At 36.1% G+C, this 21,395-nt stretch overlaps 1 protein-coding gene across 1 annotated transcript; it reads right to left on the minus strand.

The window, feature by feature from the left end:
* Nucleotides 1–154: 154 nt before the first annotated feature.
* On the minus strand, nt 155–19,550 carry LOC105231773 (uncharacterized). Its single transcript, XM_049449728.1, has 10 exons — nt 19,234–19,550; nt 18,749–19,144; nt 18,172–18,280; nt 17,798–18,093; nt 16,290–16,590; nt 12,004–12,074; nt 9,637–9,726; nt 2,912–3,427; nt 2,626–2,734; nt 155–1,056 (listed from the first exon to the last, which is right to left on the minus strand). Exons 1-10 carry the CDS (start codon nt 19,316–19,318, stop codon nt 462–464), a joined length of 2,568 nt encoding a protein of 855 aa, XP_049305685.1. The 5' UTR covers nt 19,319–19,550; the 3' UTR covers nt 155–461.
* Between the last annotated feature and the right edge of the window lie 1,845 nt (nt 19,551–21,395).

Consider the following 21,395-nt stretch of genomic DNA (forward strand, 5'->3'; position numbering starts at 1 on the left):
TTCAAGAGCAGCGAGCAGAGAGCCTCTGAACCCTTTCCATTGGCGTCCGATAGGAAGCCAGAGATATAACAGTAGTCAAACCATTCAAAATTGTTATAGTTTTTGCGGAAGATTGCCATTTCAATAAATAATTTCAAATTCGAAATATTTTTAATTTAAGAATTTTTTATTGAATTATTAACAACACGAAAGAATTATTTCGTCATTACATTATAAATTCTTATACTATAAAATATAAATTATTTTCTACATTTGGCTAATTTAATTACGATAAATAACCCCACAAATATAATACAATATATATTGTGGGGTATAATTTTTCGAATACGCGAATATGACACGAAACAAAATGAGAAACTAATGGCAAGATCACAATTAAATTCATGTTATTAAATGCTAAGATAACCTAATAATTACATAATTTATATATATAAATACAAGTGTATTAAGAAAAAATTAAATTAATTGCGTAAATTGCTGCGTATCCAGTTGTCATAGTTCGCCACACGCGTATGCACGGCCGGCCAGCCGCTCAGACCGCACTTGTAGCCAAACGACACGATGCCCTCCAACACCCAAGCATCGTTGCGGAAACGCATCAGCGGGCCTCCAGAGTCACCCTCGCAACTATCCTCGGCATAATGGCCACCAGCACAGAGTTGAGAACTGACCACATTCACCTTGCGTTCGCGATACTTGCGCTGACATTGTGGCAAGTCCACAAGCGGCACTTGTAATTTCTGTTTTACAGCACTTTTGGGGCTGCGCAGCGTGCGACCCCAACCGGCGACGGTGTACAGTGTGCCGCTAGCGGGTGCCGAGCGCTCTTGCGCCACAGCCGATGGCAGGCAGATGGGACGTATGGAATCTGAGAAGCGTATATCCTGATCGAGACGAATCAGTGCGATGTCGTTCTCCTTATTGGGTGAATTATCACGATATTGCCCGTGTGGTATCGTCCCTTCAATGCCGACACGTATGGCCGCCGGAGCGCAAGAGTAGTCATTGCAATCGGTTTGCTTCGTGATGTCAAATTCGCCTAAGCGAACGCCAACACTGCGGAAAGAGCAAATAATGATATTAATAATATTTTTTTTATGAATTTATATAAAAGTTATTTTTATTTTTTGTTTTTTTTTTTTTATCTAAAAAAGTAATGATATTATTTTCGTGAGTGAAAATGAATTTTCGAAGGTTAAGAATGTATGAGATGAATTAGTGTTTACTTGTAATTATCAATATATAAATGAAATAGTTAAATTCGTCTTTAGATATATCGATCTGTAAGGAAATTTTTTTTGACTAATCTTCACTTCTAAACCTCAATCGACTGGCTTAGAGCGACAAAGTCGATCCATTTCTAAAATGGATGGTAACTGGTGATGAACAGTGGGTCACCTAAGATAATGTCAAACGAATGCAATCATGGTTTAATTGTGGTGAGCCGGCGCAAACTTGGTCTCAGCAACGATTGATGGTCGGGATGGTTTTGCTATGTTTGGAGGTGGAATTGCTTGGGAATAATCTACTAAGAGCTTGGGCTCAGCCAGGATTGGTTGGATCACCTAAGACAATCTCAAGCGAATGAAATAGTGGTGAACCGGCGCAAACTTAGGCTCAGCCAGAATTGATAGTCTGAAAGATTCTGGTATGTTTGTTTCTGGAATTTCTTTGGAATAAAAAGAGCCGCTCTCCTACGGTCATGTTCTTAATACGGATCTTGACTATCTGCAGTTGGAGGATCTGAATAAAGCAATCACACAGAAGTGGCCAGAGAGTTGGAGAGGAATCCGGCATCCATCAGGACAATATCTGACCAGCGAGATCGAAAGTGACCGACTAGAAGCTCCGGAATCTTGGTTGAGATGTTCACCTTATAGTCTCAATAAGTGATCGCTACCACTTTCTGTCCATATCGAATGATTTTACTGGTGAAAACTTCATTAAATCATTTTTGCCAATAAGGACGGGAATGTCAATGGCCTTGGCATTATGAAATTAGGATAGGTCATGTCGTCCGAATGGATGAAAATACTCCAGCTCTGAGAGTAATCGACGCTGTACCCACCGAGGGAAGCAGAGAAAGACCTCTACTCCGTTGAAACGACCAGGTCGAGAAGGACTTGGCTACATTTTTAATCTCCAATTGGCGAAAAGAAAGAACGACTGGCGCGCTGTTGTAAATTTGGCTATAACCGGGTAAGCGGTGTCTATGCCAATAAAGAAGAAGAAGAAGGGTATTATAGAGTCAGTGCAATCAACGTCCTTTCTTGCTTTTCATTACTTAGTACTTAGTTAATCAAGTCAACTTTCTCATACCGGAAATACCATATATATAGTCATACAGTTTTTGCTTAACTTCGAGAATTTGAGACATCAGTTCACCATTTATTCTTAATAAATCTTAAATGTTCTGCGGTTTTCGACATCTGGCCGTAATTAGCGACTTTCAAAGCGTGACTAAATGGCATCCGCAACTTTAAATTTAGAACATTTATGAATATAGCGCGATAATGAAAAAAAATGTTAGTAAGGCAAACTTAAGCTTTCAATTTTTTTTTTTTTTAGAATTCTTCGAATGAAATCCGCAAATGTCGTTAGTCAAATACACAAAATGTCACTTACAGCTGTCCGATTTGCTTCTCAATGGCACCTTTCACGCAATGCGCCGCCGTCAGCACATAGCGGTTATTTATGAGCGAACCTGCACAGCTGGTTGACAAGCCACCGGAACCTATAATTACAATAGATTGAAAAATTTACAATTCTAATATAATATTATATAACTAAATGTAAATATACAAGCATGCAAATAGGTTTGCGCATTCCAGCATTGGCTGTCAACTCAAACTCTTACACATCACAAAATCAATAAATCTACATAAGTAAAAGTAAGCAATTCGTCACTCACGTCGATTGTACTCGAGCAGCACCATCCATGGAAACTCATAGAGATCCGCATCCGAGCCGCCATAGATCTTATTCGATATTGTCACGCCGCCACAGGTGGGCAAGCGCGGCAGCACGGCCGCGGCAGATGATTGCGCACCCGCTGTCAGATCTCTCGGCTGCTTGCCGCTACCACCGTTGCCGCCGATGCTGTTAAAGTCACGCCCACCGCCAGCTACTTCGCTTAAGCGCTGCCTCTGCCGTTGTCGGCCCTCACCGAAGCCGACGGGAAATAGCACCGTGCTTGGCTGGCGGCTGTAGTCGTCGTCGTCGTCGTAAGTGTTGCGCGTGAAACCGGTATCGCCGGTGCAGCACACATACGGCGCATTGCCGTAGCCGCCGGTGCATTCGGAGGCGCGCAGAAATTCGGTGTCAAGCGGCTGGATGGAGCCGCGTTGCAGCACCGACAACAATGTCTGGCAATCGTAGATCGAGACGCATGCGCCGGGGCGTTGATTGGGATTGAAGCAGCGGCGCGCTGAAAAGAGAAAAACAAAAACATAAATAAAAAGCGTAAAAAAGAGTGGTTAACAGGCAAGGAGCATACGTAAATGTAGGCAGAAAGATAAGCGCTAGCGGTTTAGTTGGCTTTGTTGCCGTTAATAATTTATGCATATGTGTATACAGTTATAAACATGGTATGGTGTCTGGGGATTCACCTTGACCATAGTCACTCACTGTTTTCTGCAACTCATTTTGGTTTGGCCTCTGTTTGCTTTATTTTTTTTGTTTTTTTATTCTTTTTTGAATTTTCATTTTTTATTCACGCCTTCTTCGCGCGCTGCTGCTAGCTTGTCGTCTCATCGTGAATGCATTTGGTCTAATTGAACATTTTTGCGGTTTACAAATATTGCCACTTTATTAGTTATTGTGTTTTTTTTTTGCTTTCATTAACGTTTGCGGTCGAGCGCTGCGCCTAATGAAAGGTTCTTTACTTTTCACGGCGACAGCTTTGACATGTGCGTGAAATTTGCATAAATTAGCTAGCCAACCAGCTCTTGATTATTTTATTGACACAATTACAACAAAACATAAAGTTATATTTAGTCAATCTATGTATATATATGTATATGTTTACTTGTCCGTCTATCTCTTATAATAAGCGCCATTATTATTATTGATTGTTCATTAAGTCAATGTGTTTAATGATTCCCCACACTTTTTAAAGAAATTTTTTGTTTTTTCGAATTTTTCTTTCAGATGCAAATGACATTTCTTGTAACAGGTTGTCCAAATATATTTAGAATTTTCTAACAAAGCAAACAGGTTGTCAAATTAATTTTGGATATTCTTAGGAGAGGGGATTTTCGTAGCAAATTCGGGGTTTGTCAAAGTGATCATTGTTTCGATAAACGTTTTTTAAATTATATATGCCACAAAAAGGAGTACTTGAATTGAAATTTATGCAAATTCAAAACATATAAAAATACTTAAATTTGTGTATTTAAAAAAAAATTTCCATAGAAAGACAAGATTGACAGCTTTAAAAGCTTTAAAAGTACTAAAGTGGTCCGATGTCGGTGGTTTCTACAAATGAGCAGTTTCTTGGTGAGAAAAGCCATTAAAAAAATCTCTCACTAAACTGAGGGATTATTTCGCGTATATACTGACAGACGGACGAAAATGGTGTGATCATTTATATACCTACATATATTGTTTTGTAGGGTCTCTGACGTTTGCTTATGGCTAAGCTTCGTAGAAACTTACGGTGTTATATACAGTTAATTTCCAAAAAAACGTTTTTTTTTTACATTTTTCTTAATGTACATATGTACGTATATTTAAGAATGCACACAGATAATTTCATATTGTTCCGGTGAATATTTTCGAAGTTACACACAAATTTGGAAAAGCGTTTCAGAGTGTTTGGAGGTACAAGGCCAAACTTTAAACGCGTTTTTCCCAAAGTGGTGACCGACATTACTCGAAAACGGCTAAACCGATTAGTCTCAAATTTTAACAAGAGCTTCTTAAATATATTTTGTATATAAAAAACGATTTAGAAACCGCCGTTTTGTCAAAAAATGTTTATTTTGATTGAAGATTACGTTTGTTTTTTTAATTTGAAAGTAGTAGTAGTATCTATCCTATCTCTCTGGTATTATGTGAATTCCATTCCGGAACAACTATCACGGCTCGGCGGTCATGAATGAATTAAGCTAATTTTTAATAGCCTGTTCTGATCCAGTGAAGCCGTCCCTAATCGAATAAAGCAAATGTTAGTCAAATAGAGCAAAATCTGAACCATAAGGCGGTATGCAAAACTATGTTTTCCGAATAGTTTTCAATCGATCTTACAACATGATGCCGAACGTTAACGTGATGGAAATTTATAGATTCGTATCTAGTCGCAAATTTTTCAGCAATAGCTCGATGTTTCATTACTGTTAATAATCTGCTGGAAAGCGACTTCTTCTGTTAGCGTTCGAGCAGCATTTTTGACATGCTAAGTAGTATTATATTTCCACGTCTCTTGGCCTCAACTCATAGGACATCCAATTTTCTTGTTATTACACGTTTTGAAAAGGCTGTCTGAGTGACTCTCAAAGCTTCTGTCAGCTCTTCTTATGTTTGGCAACAATTTTTCGAGTAGTGTTTTCAGTTGCCCATCTTCAAAGTTTTTTTCGTACTTCGGCATTCAAGCCACAATCACTACGTTTAAATCATACAAACCGTTTTTTCCAACTAACCAAACCAATTGTCCAAAACTTTAATTAGAAATTGAATATCTTGTTTATAATCCAAAATTTTATTGATAGTTTGCAATGAAACGTAAAAATTTTTTGCTTTGAAATAAAAAATCTTGTTTGAAAATTATTGAAACACAAGAAAAAACCTTAACTTCGGCTGCACAGAAACACCAATACCCTTTACATACTCGTTTACAAATGTCTCTTTTGTAAAGTCTTGTTTGAGAATTTTACAAAAAATTATATTTTTCAATAAATATTTGTAATTATCTAGCAACATTTCGCTTAGCATCCACAACATGCACAACGTGTTGCTTATATTTTTTTGAACTCTTCACTGATTCACACCGTTAATATACCCAAATGACCTCCAGCATAAGCCGAACGCTTAATAAACCAATATGCCACACATATTTATCTACAGACGGAAGCCCATGAAGAGGCGCACGTTAAAGTGTGGCCAATTGTAGCACTTGGTAAAGATGCTATATTTGCATGTGTATGTACATATGTTAGTATGTAATTACATGTAAGCACACGTTAAGGCAATGTTAGCTTTTAATTGGCATTTATTGTGTAGAAAAGACATTTTTAGTTCGTCGTATATTTGTATGTATGTATGACTGGTCACACGTAGACCGACCGCAAGCAGACAAACTAAAACACCGCATATTCATACATACAAACAAACACACTTGCATGATGTTCATAAATTTGTATTTATGCTGAACAAAAGATGCGGAACTGTGTGCGGTTTTTGAGTGTATGCATTTGTTTATCCGCGTATCAATTAAAAAAATTCGCAAAACAAAACCATAATTCTATAGTTATGTTGTTTTGTTGGTCGCGGCGGCACTTAAAGAACGCTTACACGCTATGTAGCACCTATTGTTTGAGGCATTGTATCCACCTGAGGAGCTGAGATGGATTATGCCATGAATGACGGTTGCGTTGTTGCGTGACGTAGCCGATATGCCGGACACACACACACACACACACATATGCGTATGGTCTGGTATGCAAATATGACGCATTTGCATAAGACGGTTTAATCGAGCTGCTGGTCTCCACCTATGAATATATAGTAATATATATTTTTTATAATTTTACTATGCAATTACCACTAACTTTAATTTTCTGCGGCCAAATCTCATTTGAAAAGTGGGTGCGGTTGCAGCTGAATGAATATTGATTAGCGTCTTTTCTGCATTATTCATTATTATGAAATTCTTTGTTAGTTAACAGCGGTGCTGCACTGATTTAATTTTGCGCAATATTTATGCAAAAGCGAAATTAATCTTTGATTAGGAATGATTAGAAAAATATTTGGAAGAGGCACTTGCAATGATTTGCCAATCTATTTTGCATTACTATAAAGTAAACGCTCGTTAAAGTGAACTAAGTAAAACAAAATGTGAGCGGCAAAAGTCTATGTAAAAGAACATCAGCCGAAAGTCATCGTAATTAAAAATTAAAAGTCATCGTAATTAAAGTTAGAATTAAAATTAAATTTTTCAATACCAAAATGAAAATGAAAATTTGATAAAATATAAATCGTGAGAATATGTAACAAAATATTGAAGATTAGCATTGAAAATGTTACAACATGTTATTTAAAGGCGTTTTTTTATGTAAACTTGGCATTTTTAAATGTAAACTTAGTATTAAATTGTTTGTTAGCCTATTCGGTATTTGGGATTAAAAATTTAATTTTTCTTTTTTCAAAATTCAAATCCTGTGTTTAGGTTAAGAAATTTGACAATTGTTTTGAAATAAGATCTTCTGGATTGTAAAAAAAATACTTTAAATATTAATTCAATTATTTTTCTAATACATTATTTGCAACCCTGATTCCCAGCTGACTTTAATTATGCATATATACATTTTTTTTGAAAATAAGTAAGACAATACATAAAAATAAAATTTTAAATGTGCACAAAGACTTGTGTTGAATTTTAAATTGATAGTGGTTGCCACCTTAACAAAATTTCTAAATATTTTAGGCCAAAAATTTTAAATATAGCTATAAGCTGCGCGCTAATTAATGCAGTCTTAATTTTGTAATTTTTTTGGCGTTACCACCTGGTTTAATAATAAAAAAGCTTAAAGTTTTTTTAATAGAGTTAGCTAATGTAATTTGTAATTTTTTTGGCACCTGATTCATAAATAAAAAAGCTTAAAGTTTTTTTAATAGAGTTAGCTAATGTCGTAAAAAAATTATGTTCAATGAAAAAAAATTTTATATTTTAAACAGAGGTTTATATTTTTTTTTTTTTTCATAAATTAAATCTTCAAAAATTTTGCGTTTTAGTTGTAAAAGTGATTTAGAATTTTTTCCAAAATATTTCGTTAAAAAACCTTTTGCTTTGATTTTATAGAGGAGATTTAAATAATTTGCAACCCTGGTTCTCAGCTGTCTTTTTAAAAAAAAACGCATAAAATTTGCAAAATCTCATCGGTTCTTTATTTGAAACGTTAGATTGGTTCATGACATTTACTTTTTGAAGATAATTTCATTTAAATGTTGACCGCGGCTGCGTCTTAGGTGGTCCATTCGGAAAGTCCAATTTTGGGCAACTTTTTCGAGCATTTCGGCCGGAATAGCCCGAATTTCTTCGGAAATGTTGTCTTCCAAAGCTGGAATAGTTGCTGGCTTATTTCTGTAGACTTTAGACTTGACGTAGCCCCACAAAAAATAGTCTAAAGGCGTTAAATCGCATGATCTTGGTGGCCAACTTACGGGCCCATTTCTTGAGATGAATTGTTGTCCGAAGTTTTCCCTCAAAATGGCCATAGAATCGCGAGCTGTGTGGCATGTAGCGCCATCTTGTTGAAACCACATGTCAACCAAGTTCAGTTCTTCCATTTTTGGCAACAAAAAGTTTGTTAGCATCGAACGATAGCGATCGCCATTCACCGTAACGTTGCGTCCAACAGCATCTTTGAAAAAATACGGTCCAATGATTCCACCAGCGTACAAACCACACCAAACAGTGCATTTTTCGGGATGCATGGGCAGTTCTTGAACGGCTTCTGGTTGCTCTTCACCCCAAATGCGGCAATTTTGCTTATTTACGTAGCCATTCAACCAGAAATGAGCCTCATCGCTGAACAAAATTTGTCGATAAAAAAACGGATTTTCACATTTCGAACCGAACACTGATTTTGGTAATAAAATTCAATGATTTGCAAGCGTTGCTCGTTAGTAAGTCTATTCATGATGAAATGTCAAAGCATACTGAGCATCTTTCTCTTTGACACCATGTCTGAAATCCCACGTGATCTGTCAAATACTAATGCATGAAAATCCTAACCTCAAAAAAATCACCCGTTATATATGTGTTTTTGAAAACGTATAAGAAAATGTAAACAATAAAATTTTAAATGCGTTTAAAGGCTAGAGTTAAAGCAGAAATAAATTGAACGTGGATGCCAACCTAATAAAATTTCTAGACAAAAAATTTAAATTTTTTTTCAAAAATACATAACTTAAAAAATCATTTCGCGAAAAGATTATAAAAATATATTATAAATTTTTCAAAATTAAAAAATTTTTCAAAAAAATAAAAAAATAAAAATTTTGCATTGATATTATACCAGAGCTTTATAAATATGACGAACGATTTTTAACAAGAACCAGCTCGTTAATTCATATTTAATGCAAAAAATATTATTTTCATACTCATAAAAATAACTGTAATTCAATTCGCATACTCTCTTGACTTGTTTTCTCACCCATATATTATATATTTTTTGTAAAAAAGTCGTTTTTCATTAAAAAAAATTTAAAAACAACTACGAAATTTTTATTGATTCGAACTCGAGTAAAAACTTGTTTTATGCCCCTAAACATATTTGAGATAATACAATTGATTTTTGATTGACGTTTATTAAGCTAAAACCCTCATTTCACAATAACTCAAAAATGCCGAAAAAAAAAATTTTCGATTTTTTTGGTTTTAGTGCAAATATTAGTAATTTACTGCTTCATACTTACTCTGTGTTTCGAAGTATTGTCCAAATACTAAGTTGGTGGACAGCGCACTTATAACGGTGATAAAAACTACACGCAACATTTTCAGGCTTCAATTATGAGAATATTTATGCTTTGGTAATTTTTTGGTGTTTAAAAAGTTTATTTAAAATTTTGCACAAATTAACTTTTGATTTTTTTTTCTGCTTCAAATTTTTCAAAACACACTTTGCTCATTCAGTTTTTGCTTTACAACTCACACTCACAGTCACTAAGACAGTTATTCGCACGCTTTCGTAAGTTAGTTATTGTTTGAGACGATTTGCAGCACACGTCTATGCGCAGAGTATTGGAGCACAACTGAAATCTCAGCTGGATCAGTGGTCCACTTTTATAGCTTGACGCTGCCAATAAGATGTGCAAAGAATCAAACTGGTAATCGAAACAGTGATTTTCATGAATGAGTTGACTGAGCGTCTTAATTGAGTGCTTTAACACGCACCGAGCCTTCAACAGGTTCAGTGCTACACTGAATACACATATGCACGTATATATGTATGTATGTATATGCATGCCTGTTAGTTGTTGCTGCGATTTGTAAATCACTTCTTTATTAATGCATGTTCTATTGCGGTTATGAGTAAGAATAGTTTAAGAGCTTAACTTGGGTGTTTACGGCGAAATGTGCCGATTAACGAAGAAAGGCGAAATTATGGCGTAATGTCGCAAGCCTGATAAGCAAACGTTGCAGATTCGTTTCCGTTGCGGTGATAAGCCGATGACGCCAATGTATTAAATTTAAATTTTAGCTCGCGTGCCAACTGCAATGACGTATGTATGTAGGTTACTAAATGAGTTCAGGAAGTGCTACAAATCGAATACATAGTTATTTTGCTGATTCACTTGCTGCAATTAAATTTTTTTTAATATTGTAATTTAAATCAAATTTTGTTTGTTTTTATTATTGCTTTTTTGTTTAAATATAAATTTCTTTATTTGCTCTTTCTATTTCTCAAACATCATCAACTTGCCATCGTGTTCTCAGCAACTTAGCTGAAACTCGTTTGCTCGCCAACAGCTGATAATTAGTTGAAGATGTTCCCCCAACGTGTTATATTTGTATACAAACTTACAAAACTATGAGTGAGTGCGTCTATTAATGTAAATTACCTTTCTATAAACACAAATCTCATATGCGCATCATTTTTTTTTTTTTTTAATTTTACTACTAAAGCTTCTGTGCTACCTTTAAAACGCGTTTGTTACTTAAGTCTTTTGCTTTTGGTACTTTACTCTCGTTGTTACACGCGGCTGAGAATTTGGAATTTTTCGCCTGAAAAACAAGACACTACTCATTCTAATAAACCTCTTACTCACACACCTGATTTGTGGTTTGTGGCGCTAAGCCAAAAAGATTCACTCATTTGCATATAATCTGAATACGAAGGCAGTTCTTTAAGTCAGTGCATTTTTGTACAGCACGTGTTAGTAGTAAAGATGGCACGGATATTGGTATTTATCACCACGATGGCGGCTGGGTGTTGAAGCGAAATGTTGTTACTTCGACATAGAAACTCGTTTGGACTGTTGTTTCGAATTTTTTTATTCGTTTTAAATATTTTCGTTAAAATCTCACCAAAAATGCTTGTCACATCGGCCAGCAAGCTCTTCGGACTCACAACAGTGAGTAGGCAGTATGTTTTCTCTCCGCTGCGACTCGGCACTCCTCATCGTATCAGCTGTTATTTCGCCTTTTCCGACCACCAATGATTTCGTTTGCAGCTGTACGTAAGCAACTTGAAATGCCGACCCACAGTTCCTTTATGCCGAGTTCCTGATGAGTGCTCTCAGAGAATAGGAGTGCAAGTCGAGTATAAAATCGTTCGGCTCTGTTCTGTTGAGATTACAGCTTCTCGACGTCGAAACTTCCTTGTGTTTGTTTGCAGAAAGGTGAGTGCATATCTTCGCTGCAACAAAATAGTGGGCCGAATCATTGCTAGGATCTCGGAGCGTACGTACGTCTAAAGCACTGGAGACGTATCTTCCTTCTATCATAACATGATATTTTACATTTATATAGACTCTTGAAATGAATTGTACTTAACTAAATTGAGCTTGAGATCTAAACTCAAACAACCAAGCATATGAGTGGCGAATCGAACACGGCTCTAGTCCTGATTTTTAAACTGATGAAATAATTTTTATGATGCCACATAGTGATCCACACCAATTCAGTTTTATTATCTTGTATAATTTGAAAATAATTCAGTCTTTGCACTGCGACTTATGGTCTATTGTGCGCTCTCTTGTATAAATTCTTAGAAAGTATATTGGGACAAAATGAAGTAGCATTGCGAAATGAGGAGCCACTTCTTGACTATTCAAGCTTACCTCGTATATAAGTAGCCACTACACACTCCACTAGAAAATATGGGAAAAGAGTCAAGTTTGTTGTGGTTTTCCTATAAAATGGTGTTTTGGAGAATACGGACCACTTATATTAGAGCTAGCATGTAATTTGGGCAAATTAGAAAAATTTCCATTGTTTTCTCGGTTAAATTATAGCAATAATTCGTCATAAAATAAAGTTAAGTACATGCTTTCATCTCTACCCGGCAAGTTCTAATGAAAAATCTTAGGCATAATCATATATCTAACTCAACCAGCGCTTTGGACGAACGCCTCATATATACATAGATACGATATGAAAGATCGGCACCGCCACGAAGTTTGTAACACCAAAAAGAAGCGGCGGATTTATATACGGTATAGGTATGCATCATTTTTATGTACTAAAATATAAATGATCAGCACAACGAGATTAGTCGATTTAGCTATATCCTGCCTGTCCGTCTGCCTTTTCGTATTTATATGCGCGAATCAGTCCCTCAGTTCTTGAGATATCAATCTGCAATTTTGCATATGCCCTTTTTTCCTCAAGAAGCTACTTATTTGTCGTAACCGTCGGTATCGGTTACTATATCGGTTACTATATAACTATATGATATACCTGTCATACAAACCGATCGTTGAAAATCAAGTTCTTGTGTGAAAAACTTGTTTGTTTGACTGGCATAGATTATTGTCTAAGGTAACCTATCTCCGAAAAAATAGTTCAATTCGAACCACAATATCATATAGCTGTGATAGAAACTAACCGATCAAAATCTTTATGCCATATCAATAAATTTATGAAGGGTATTACAACTTCGGTGCAGCCATACGTTTTTTTTTCGTATTTCTTAAACTTTATTTTTCTTACAAATATAAAAGCAAACGTCTTCACATTCATAAAATATTCACAATTAATATTCAATTTTTGTTTACGTTAAATATTCAATTATGCACACAATTTCTTGAAAAACTTGTTGTTGCCTGACTTCTCATTGTCTTTGTATTAACACTTTCATTCTAACGTAAAGCTCAATGAATCGCAACGCGCCAAGCAATTTGCAGCTTTCATGTACATTCCCAGTGTGTTTAAGTGATACACATACATGTACAATATTTGAGTGTAATCGATTGAAAATAAATCGAGCTAATTTGTTGATTGCTCTACATTCAGCATGAAAACAACAACAACAACGCCACTTGTGGTGCGTTGCTCTGGATTGTCATCCAATCTAGGGAAATACCTGCAAATATTACCGTTTCCGTTAGTCTATGAGTCACACATTCTAACCATATTCAGTATCTAATTACGCGTTTCACCCTGCGCGTATTAAACAGCAAGCTTTTAGTAGTTTTATTGCAGTTTAATGACTCTCCAAGTGCGACATGCGTTTGATTTGACATTGTCTCAATGAAAAAGTTATTGAACTCGTGTTGAAGTGGACTAGCGACTGATTTAACATTTTACAGTTAATATAATATGCCGCATAGTAGTTGTGGTTAACTCTTTTGTTAAATTCTGCAAACAGAAGCCGTTGACATTAAACCGCAAGCGTAGTTTTCGTGAAGGAACTAAAATTACAACATTTTTTTCTTATACACACTGAATGATTTACCGAAATTATTAACCAATAGTTTTGAAATAATAAAGTCACTGGACGGTAACATTAAATTATGCAAAGCAAATATAAACTAATGTCTAATGCTAAAAGTAGGGAAAGTACACCTAAAAGTAAGTATTCTAAGTGTATCGTAAACATTCATTACCATAAGGGTTACGAGATGTTAGATAACTGTTATTGATGAGTTTCAGAATTAAGATTTTTAGAAAGTAACAAACGTGTATGTTATCATTGCTATTCCTTTATACAAAAATTTCCACTAGTAATCTTTCACTCTTAAACAAGTTTTGTTTGATATAATCATTTTATTACTTTTTTGAAATATTTTTTAAACTCCTGTCAGCCCCTCGTATTTTTTCTTAAGTTAGCTAGTTAAACTTCTTTAGTTTGATGCATATTTCATTGCATGAAAGATTTTAAATATGTGGTAATCCTCTTAGAAAATTTGCTCAAGCGCTGGGATGACCTTTGCCTTCAGCGAATTCCGTTTTTTTGGTTTTGGCGCAGCATTCCCTAGATTGTGTGACAGTTTCAACATGATGAATATAGTGCTCTCAGTTATATTTCCAAGCACCTCTTTTGCGACCTCTATACGTACTCAATATCGCTTTTTCAAAAGATTAAGTCTTCTAGTACGAATCAAGCATGTCTAGTATCATACTCAAAACTTTAACCAAAATATGTTGAGTCGATCTAATGAGATCTTCTCATAACAGATTAATTGACAGATGGAATTAAATCCATACCTTCAAAAGCCGTGTGTGCCATTTTTTTAGCTGTCGGATCATTACTTTATGAATTGGATTATAGCATTTTGGGTGAAGCAACTTGTGTTAGTTTACAAGAAATTGATCAAAAGTAATTTTATGTGTTAATAAAGCATTGCATTTTGGAGGGAGAAATACTGTTGAAGTCAAGGTCAACGATGATTTGATGATTCGGAGGAGTGTTAGGAGATGTTCAAGCGTAATAAACCCGCGTTTTTACGACGATACGTGTCAACAGACGAAACAAGGCTCCAAAGTCCCATTGACAATCATCCGAGCGGACTGCACACGATGAACTCGCTACTAAACGTGAAAAACGCAACTGTCGGCTGGAAAGGTTATGGTGTCTGTCCATCAACAGCGACTATTACACAGAGTTATTTTACCATTTAAAGGGCGAAATTGCTGAAAATGTCCGCTTTTGAACAAAAATTCAGTGCTGTTTTACCAAGCCAATGCATCGTGTCGCAGGTCAGTGAAACCGAATGCAAAACTCTACAAATAGGGTTAGAATGAATGAGAATGGGTGTGGAAGCACCCATTGAAATTATTCAACAAAGAAGTTCCATTCAATTTTGTGTCAGAAGGCCTTCAGTCATAATTGTTTGTCGCTAACAAGTGATTTTGATTTGTAGAAATTATTCTCAGAGGGTGGAGAACGCGTTGACGACCAACCACGTCCAGGATGGCCCGCAATATCAACTGATGATCAATATGCCAATAAAATAAAGTCATTGGTGAAAATCGATGATTAATTGGAATACCGAAAGGGTTAGTGAAAACAATTTGAAAAATTCTTTGGACCTAAAAAAAGTGAAAGAAAAAACTGTGAAAGAATGCTATTCGACTACCAGGATGTTATGCAACGCCTTACTACTGGCGATGAGTCTGGGATATATGCTTAGGACCCGGAACGAGATTGTGGCAAAGGTGAACCGAAACCTATATAACCACATCAAAGCAGGTGAAAAATCAAGGTTATGTTGACAGTTTTCTTCGATTATCGAGGTGTGGTGCACTCCGAATCCCTTCCGACCGGCCAAACTGTCAACAAGAAATACTATTTTAGTGTTATGCATCGTTTGCGTGAAATTATTCGTATAAAGAGACCAGAATTGAGGACCAACAACTCTTGGTTTTTGTACCACGATAATGCACCGTCCCATGCTGTATTGCTCCTTCGTGAGTTTTTCGCCAAACTTTCAACCAAAATTCGTGTGATTTCTGGCTATTCAGTAAACTCAAACGACCACTCCGAGGAAGCCGTCTTGAGTCATTTGAAGACATTAAACGTGAATCGCTACGCGCATTGCATGCAATTCGAAAATTGACTTTAACGGCTGTTTCGAGGATTAAAAAAAACGTTCACACAGTAGAAATGGAGCCAAGAGGGATTACTTTAAGGGGGACGACATAGAAACAGAGTATGCTCAGGTTACATAGACCTTCTCTGTGGGAACCAAAAAAAGTTCCTTTCAAACAAAAATTTTCGGTTTAATACTAAGGAAAAACTTTTGACTCTAAAATCTTGACAACTTTCGAACAACGTTACATCATCTTTTTTACAAATCATCTATTCTTTTTGTTCTGCATTAATATTAATCCAGTCCCAAAGTAATCTGAATTCCATAATATGCTTTAATGGGGGAATTCATATTTTGTTCGAGAAGAAATTTTTGTAAGTAAAGCTTTGAAATCCCATAAGGTTTCCTTTTAAAATGTCTTAAGCGTTTTCTTTTATAACATACAAACGTTTGTATACAGTAAAGTTTGGCTTTAACAAATCATACACTATATATTTACTCGTATTATATTCCTATAAACTTTTTAAAATTTATATATTTTTGCATATTAGCTAAGTAATACTAGATATTATAACCATAAATTATGGTACTACCAAGGTTCCATGTGATCTGCGATCCAATCGATATAACTTCGTACACGCGTATAAATTCCGGGAATATTCTCTTGACCGCAGCTCTGGCGCCCAAATGACACAACACCTTCTATTACCCAAGAGGCTGAGTGGAGGCGCATAAGTGGACCGCCAGAATCGCCAGTGCATGCGTCTTCATAGAATACACCGCCAGCGCAGAGTTGCTCATTAGATAGCGATGTCTGCGTCTCGAAAACATGGCGACATTTTTCCATTGAATATAGAGGCAAGTGGACTTTCTTCTTCACTCTGCTATGACGGGCTAAATAAATAAGAAAATAGAATTATTTGAATTATTGAAAATGTTTCAAATGTTGTTGTAAATGAACAATTGTTAGTTTCAACTTAGAGAGTTATCGCAATGGAACAACCTCGCGCAAATCCATATAAGGGTTGATAAGGGGATAATAAGACGTCTAAAAATAGGCATTAAACTATTTGATCCAATCTAATTCATAATGAACCTGCTCATTATGTTCATTTCCCACAGTTTAAGAATTGGTAACCCCATTCCCCATTTAACTTCGTATCTAGTTCTTCATTTATTTAACAAAAGAGAACTCAAATATTGATCCATTTCAAGGTTCCCTGCTTTTTGAAGTATTGTTACAGAAGCTTCAAGTGCTTATCTGGTTTTCTGGATAAAATGACAGCTTTTGAATCTCCATAGGTTGCTCTCCGTCCCAAAAGCGACAATTTTTTTTTTGTTTACATACATCTTAAGCCAGAAATGGGCCTCGTCGTTGAACAAAATTTGGCTCGAAAACGTCGGATCTTCATGGAGCTTTTCAGGAGCACATAGAGCGAAGCGATGTCGCTTGGGAAAGTCGTGGGCCTTCTTGATCAAGCTGAATTTTGTATGCTTGCAAATTGCGCCAATTTTTCAAAAAAAGCTATTCAGAAAAGTATCTCTACTTGGATTACCCGGTATATATTGTGAACCAGCATATAAATCTGTCAAAATTTTCCCCTATACTTCATATGCGGAGGACTATCCTTTCAATTGACTATATAATTTCAATACAGAGGAGTTTATGATGTGCCTCTGCTAGTTTTTGAAATAATAAGTTTTGCTTTAAACCTCTGCAAATTGCGAGATAAATTGAAAGAGAGAGAGAGTAACTTACTTTTTAGTACTTTTAGGGCCGTTTTCTCAATCTTTGGTTAGCAACCATCTGTCAATTAAGTTTTGGTTACAAAAATATTCTTTACCGAAAGAAGGAGTCTTGATTAAGAGAACAGTAACTTAACTGAACTGGCTGCCAATCAGACATTGAGAAAATGGCCCTTAGACTTGGTATCTAATATTCCATTCTAAATAGTCTTTTGCACCCGAGAGGCTTTACCACTATTTTTTAATTAATTAAATATTTTAAATATAAGATACCATCAGACTTCCTTATATCTAGAAATTTTATCCCTACAACTTCCTCATCAATAATTTTCGTCTGCTACAAAAATCTACTTACATAAACCCGTATGACCCCAACCAGCAACAATCAGATGTGCTCCTTCTATTAGCTCATCTTGTAGAGCTGGTACTGGCAAGCAAACAGGCTGGATGTAGTTATTAAATTCCACAGATCTGCTCAGTCGAATCAACGCTATATCGTTATGTTCATATACATTTGTGTGCGGATCAAAACCGTAGTGCTCGTGCACGTTAACGGATTGAATGCCAAAACGTTGAGTGGACGGTGCATACTCGTAATGATTGTAACTGTATGAAGATGCGCTCGCTTGATCTCCTACAAACACGGAGACGCTGGAATGACAGAAGGGGTTTGTGGATTGTAAAAGAAGATATGAATGTTTGAAATAGTGGAAAATAGTTTCAACTTACAGTTTTCCGACTTTCTGCTCAACAGGACCGATCACACAGTGGGCTGCTGTTAGAACGTATCGCTCGTTGATTAAGGAACCGGCACATTCAGATAGAATTAAGCCACTTTCTGAAATCAAAGAAAGAAGATGCTGGAAAAACTGTTCCAAATTTATGCTCCTATTTTCGAATCATATATGTATATTATCGTGTTAATTATAAATTATTAAGAACTAGTATATTCCTGTTTAAAAGCATTGCTGTTATCTCCCGTGACATCTCCACTGTCCGAGGTACTATCTTTTCCCAAGAACTTGCCAAATTGAAATTTCCCATACATATTATAGTTATATTTACATTTATCAGTATTTCACTGATTAAATACATTACTGCGAAGAAAGTTTTTAATGCTAATAAATACACACTGGAAACGGAAGTTCTAATTAAATTTAGATTCTTACGACAGATCAGAAATGTAAAGCTAACTAACTTATCTCGACTTTATTATCTTCACCCTGACCATAAATACTTTTTCAATTTTCACTTTCTCCCAACTAGCACCATTTTCGAAAATATATTATACCCAACCAACACTTACCGTTTTTATATTCCAACTTAACCATCCAGGTGAACTCTGTTATCTCAGCTTCCTCGCCGCCAAAAATCTTATTCGAAATAGTCAATGCACCACACTGTGGAGGTGTAATAAAGGCAACACTCTGACGTCCACCATGCGGAAATTCCGTTGTTTTCGTATCCGGAAAGATAATGCGTTGTTTTTGGTCAGCATTGGGATCGAGAAACTTCGTATCGTTCGTACAGCAAACGAAGGGAAATTTTCCTCTTGCATAAGCGCCACCATCACATTGCGACATACGTACGAAACTATATTGTGCCGTTAATTGTTTTCTTAAGACGAAAGCCAACGAACGGCAATCGTAGATTGATATGCACTGGCCGACTTTATGATTTGGGTTTAGACAGCTTGCCGGCGCTAAAACAAAAAAAGAAGAATATTCGAATTCTAATTTCTTGTTTGTTTACCGAAATATTTACGAGTATGTATGTATATTTGGTTTTTACCAGATTCGTATGCCGGCCCGTTATGCGCAGCAATGAGAATGCCGCTCAAAAGCAACAATAAAATTTTAGAAACCTGTCTCCACATGATTTAGCTACTGTGGGTCTCACATCTAAAGTGCTACTAATTCCGGGATCTGACAAGCTGATCGATCGTGCAACTGAACGACCTTAAGTGGGAAGAAGCTTTTGTTTTATTAAGCTTTTACGAGTATAATATAATCTTGATTATTTATAAATGCACTGAGAATACGCTTGGCTTCGGGTTTTCTTCTGTTTATAATTATCGTGCTGAGGTAATAGTGGAACGTTAGAACTGTTACTTCGGTATTGCTATAAGCGTGAAATTTGGTAAGCGCTGATTAAATAGAGGGCTGAGAGCTTTTTGACTATACCGGCTCTGGAGTCGTGCCTATTTATGCATGTAAATATATAAATTTGTAGTAATTCATTGATAAACTATCAATCACGTATATTTTTATATATGTATGTAAATATGTGCAGGCCTTTGGAGACGACTTAAAGGGATTTTCTAAACCGGACGGGTTAAAAATTGTGAAAGTTTTATTTTGTAAATGTAAATCTGAATTGGATTTGACAGACATTTTCAAATTCAATTTCAAGGTTTTTTGCCTAAACTAATGAAATCCGGAAAAGTGAAAGTTTCATAACTGTGGATTCAATGATAGGAACCCGAATTTATATCATTCACGATGCTAGCAAGAAAAAAAGCACAAAACTGCTAAATGATGCTCTGAGACAACCCTTTGCTATTTTCTGCATACCTTTGCTAACAGTACCCCATAAAAGGTGTGGTTTTCGACCCTTAAAAAATAGAATTTTTTTTATACTTTCGCTAACCTACTATTAACTTACTGAATAAATACATCACACGCATTCAATTTCGCAGCCAAGATGTTTCTGTAGCGCTTCATAGGAGTCGGTATTAAAGTTGGACTATGGTCGTGGCACCGTCCACCTTTTGGTGAAATTCTATATCACAGGAACTACTTGATCAAATTCTAAGCCGGATGTCGTGAGCTGCTTACGTCATACTTAGAAGAATCGTTTATGGCCACTCTCAAGAAAATGGCGTTCAGAGAACTTTCCTCATAATTTTCGTTTTTCTAACAAACCTTAAGCCGAATATGTCGGTCAGTGTATGAGTTATATATAGTATACTAGCTATCCCCGCAGCCGTTGTCCTGCGTGAAATTATGTGTTTTGAAATGAAAAGAAAGTTGAATTTATCATTTCATTTTTTTTTTCAATGTAACGCAGCTTGATAAACAAAATTTTTTGGTTTCTGTTCCGGTGTACAGAAAAGATGGCTTTCCAACTCGTGTGCACGCCACGTATATCTAGCCGTGTGAAAAACATAGAATTTCCAAACTTATTGCACACACTATGCGACTATCCTTGTGTCCTGTTGAGTGTCATCTCAAATGCAATTTTCGCTGGAAACTGAAATGGCAAAATCGTTGGAAACTCAAAGAAATTCGTTGAATCAAGCATTCAGCCCTTTGTATTCGATAGCTGCGTCACCATCAGTCGGGCTCCATTACATAGTTTCGGCGCTTGCAGATTGCAAAACATAATAACGACAGATCAAACTTTGAGACGCAAATGATGCGGCGGCATACCAAGCCTCTCCAAAGAATTTGGAAACTCCACTGGATAATTCACGGCGACGTCTTCAATGGAAAGACGATCGGTCGATTTGTTATGAGCGCAAGTCTTCCGGAATTTGACTTTGAATCTTCCAGTTTAAGTCAAGAAAATCTGTATTTTTTTGGCAGTTAATATTGCGCGTGCATTTAAGGAATCATAGTTAAGATAATTTGGCAATGTCCGAAGATTGGTGATGAGTTCATCTTTCGTGAATTGATAAAACCGCAGATGGAATTGATATCAAACCACCGGAAGCATCAACCGGAATTGACCCATTTCCAATTTTTAGCGAATACGATGTAAAATGTCTTCGACAATGTCATTTTTGTTCGTATCTCATAATTGACGCGGATTTAAAGGCTGATATGGTGAAATGATTATCGCGAAAAGTGTGGGAACTTCAGTGGCATTCGAAGTAGCTATCGCATCGTCCAACATTTGTTTCCACTGATTATCGTGTTCCAGCAATTGTAATTGCACACACCATACCATTC

The sequence above is a fragment of the Bactrocera dorsalis genome, chromosome 2 (assembly GCF_023373825.1).
Source record: "Bactrocera dorsalis isolate Fly_Bdor chromosome 2, ASM2337382v1, whole genome shotgun sequence".
In the NCBI taxonomy this organism is placed as follows: Eukaryota; Metazoa; Arthropoda; class Insecta; order Diptera; family Tephritidae; genus Bactrocera; species Bactrocera dorsalis.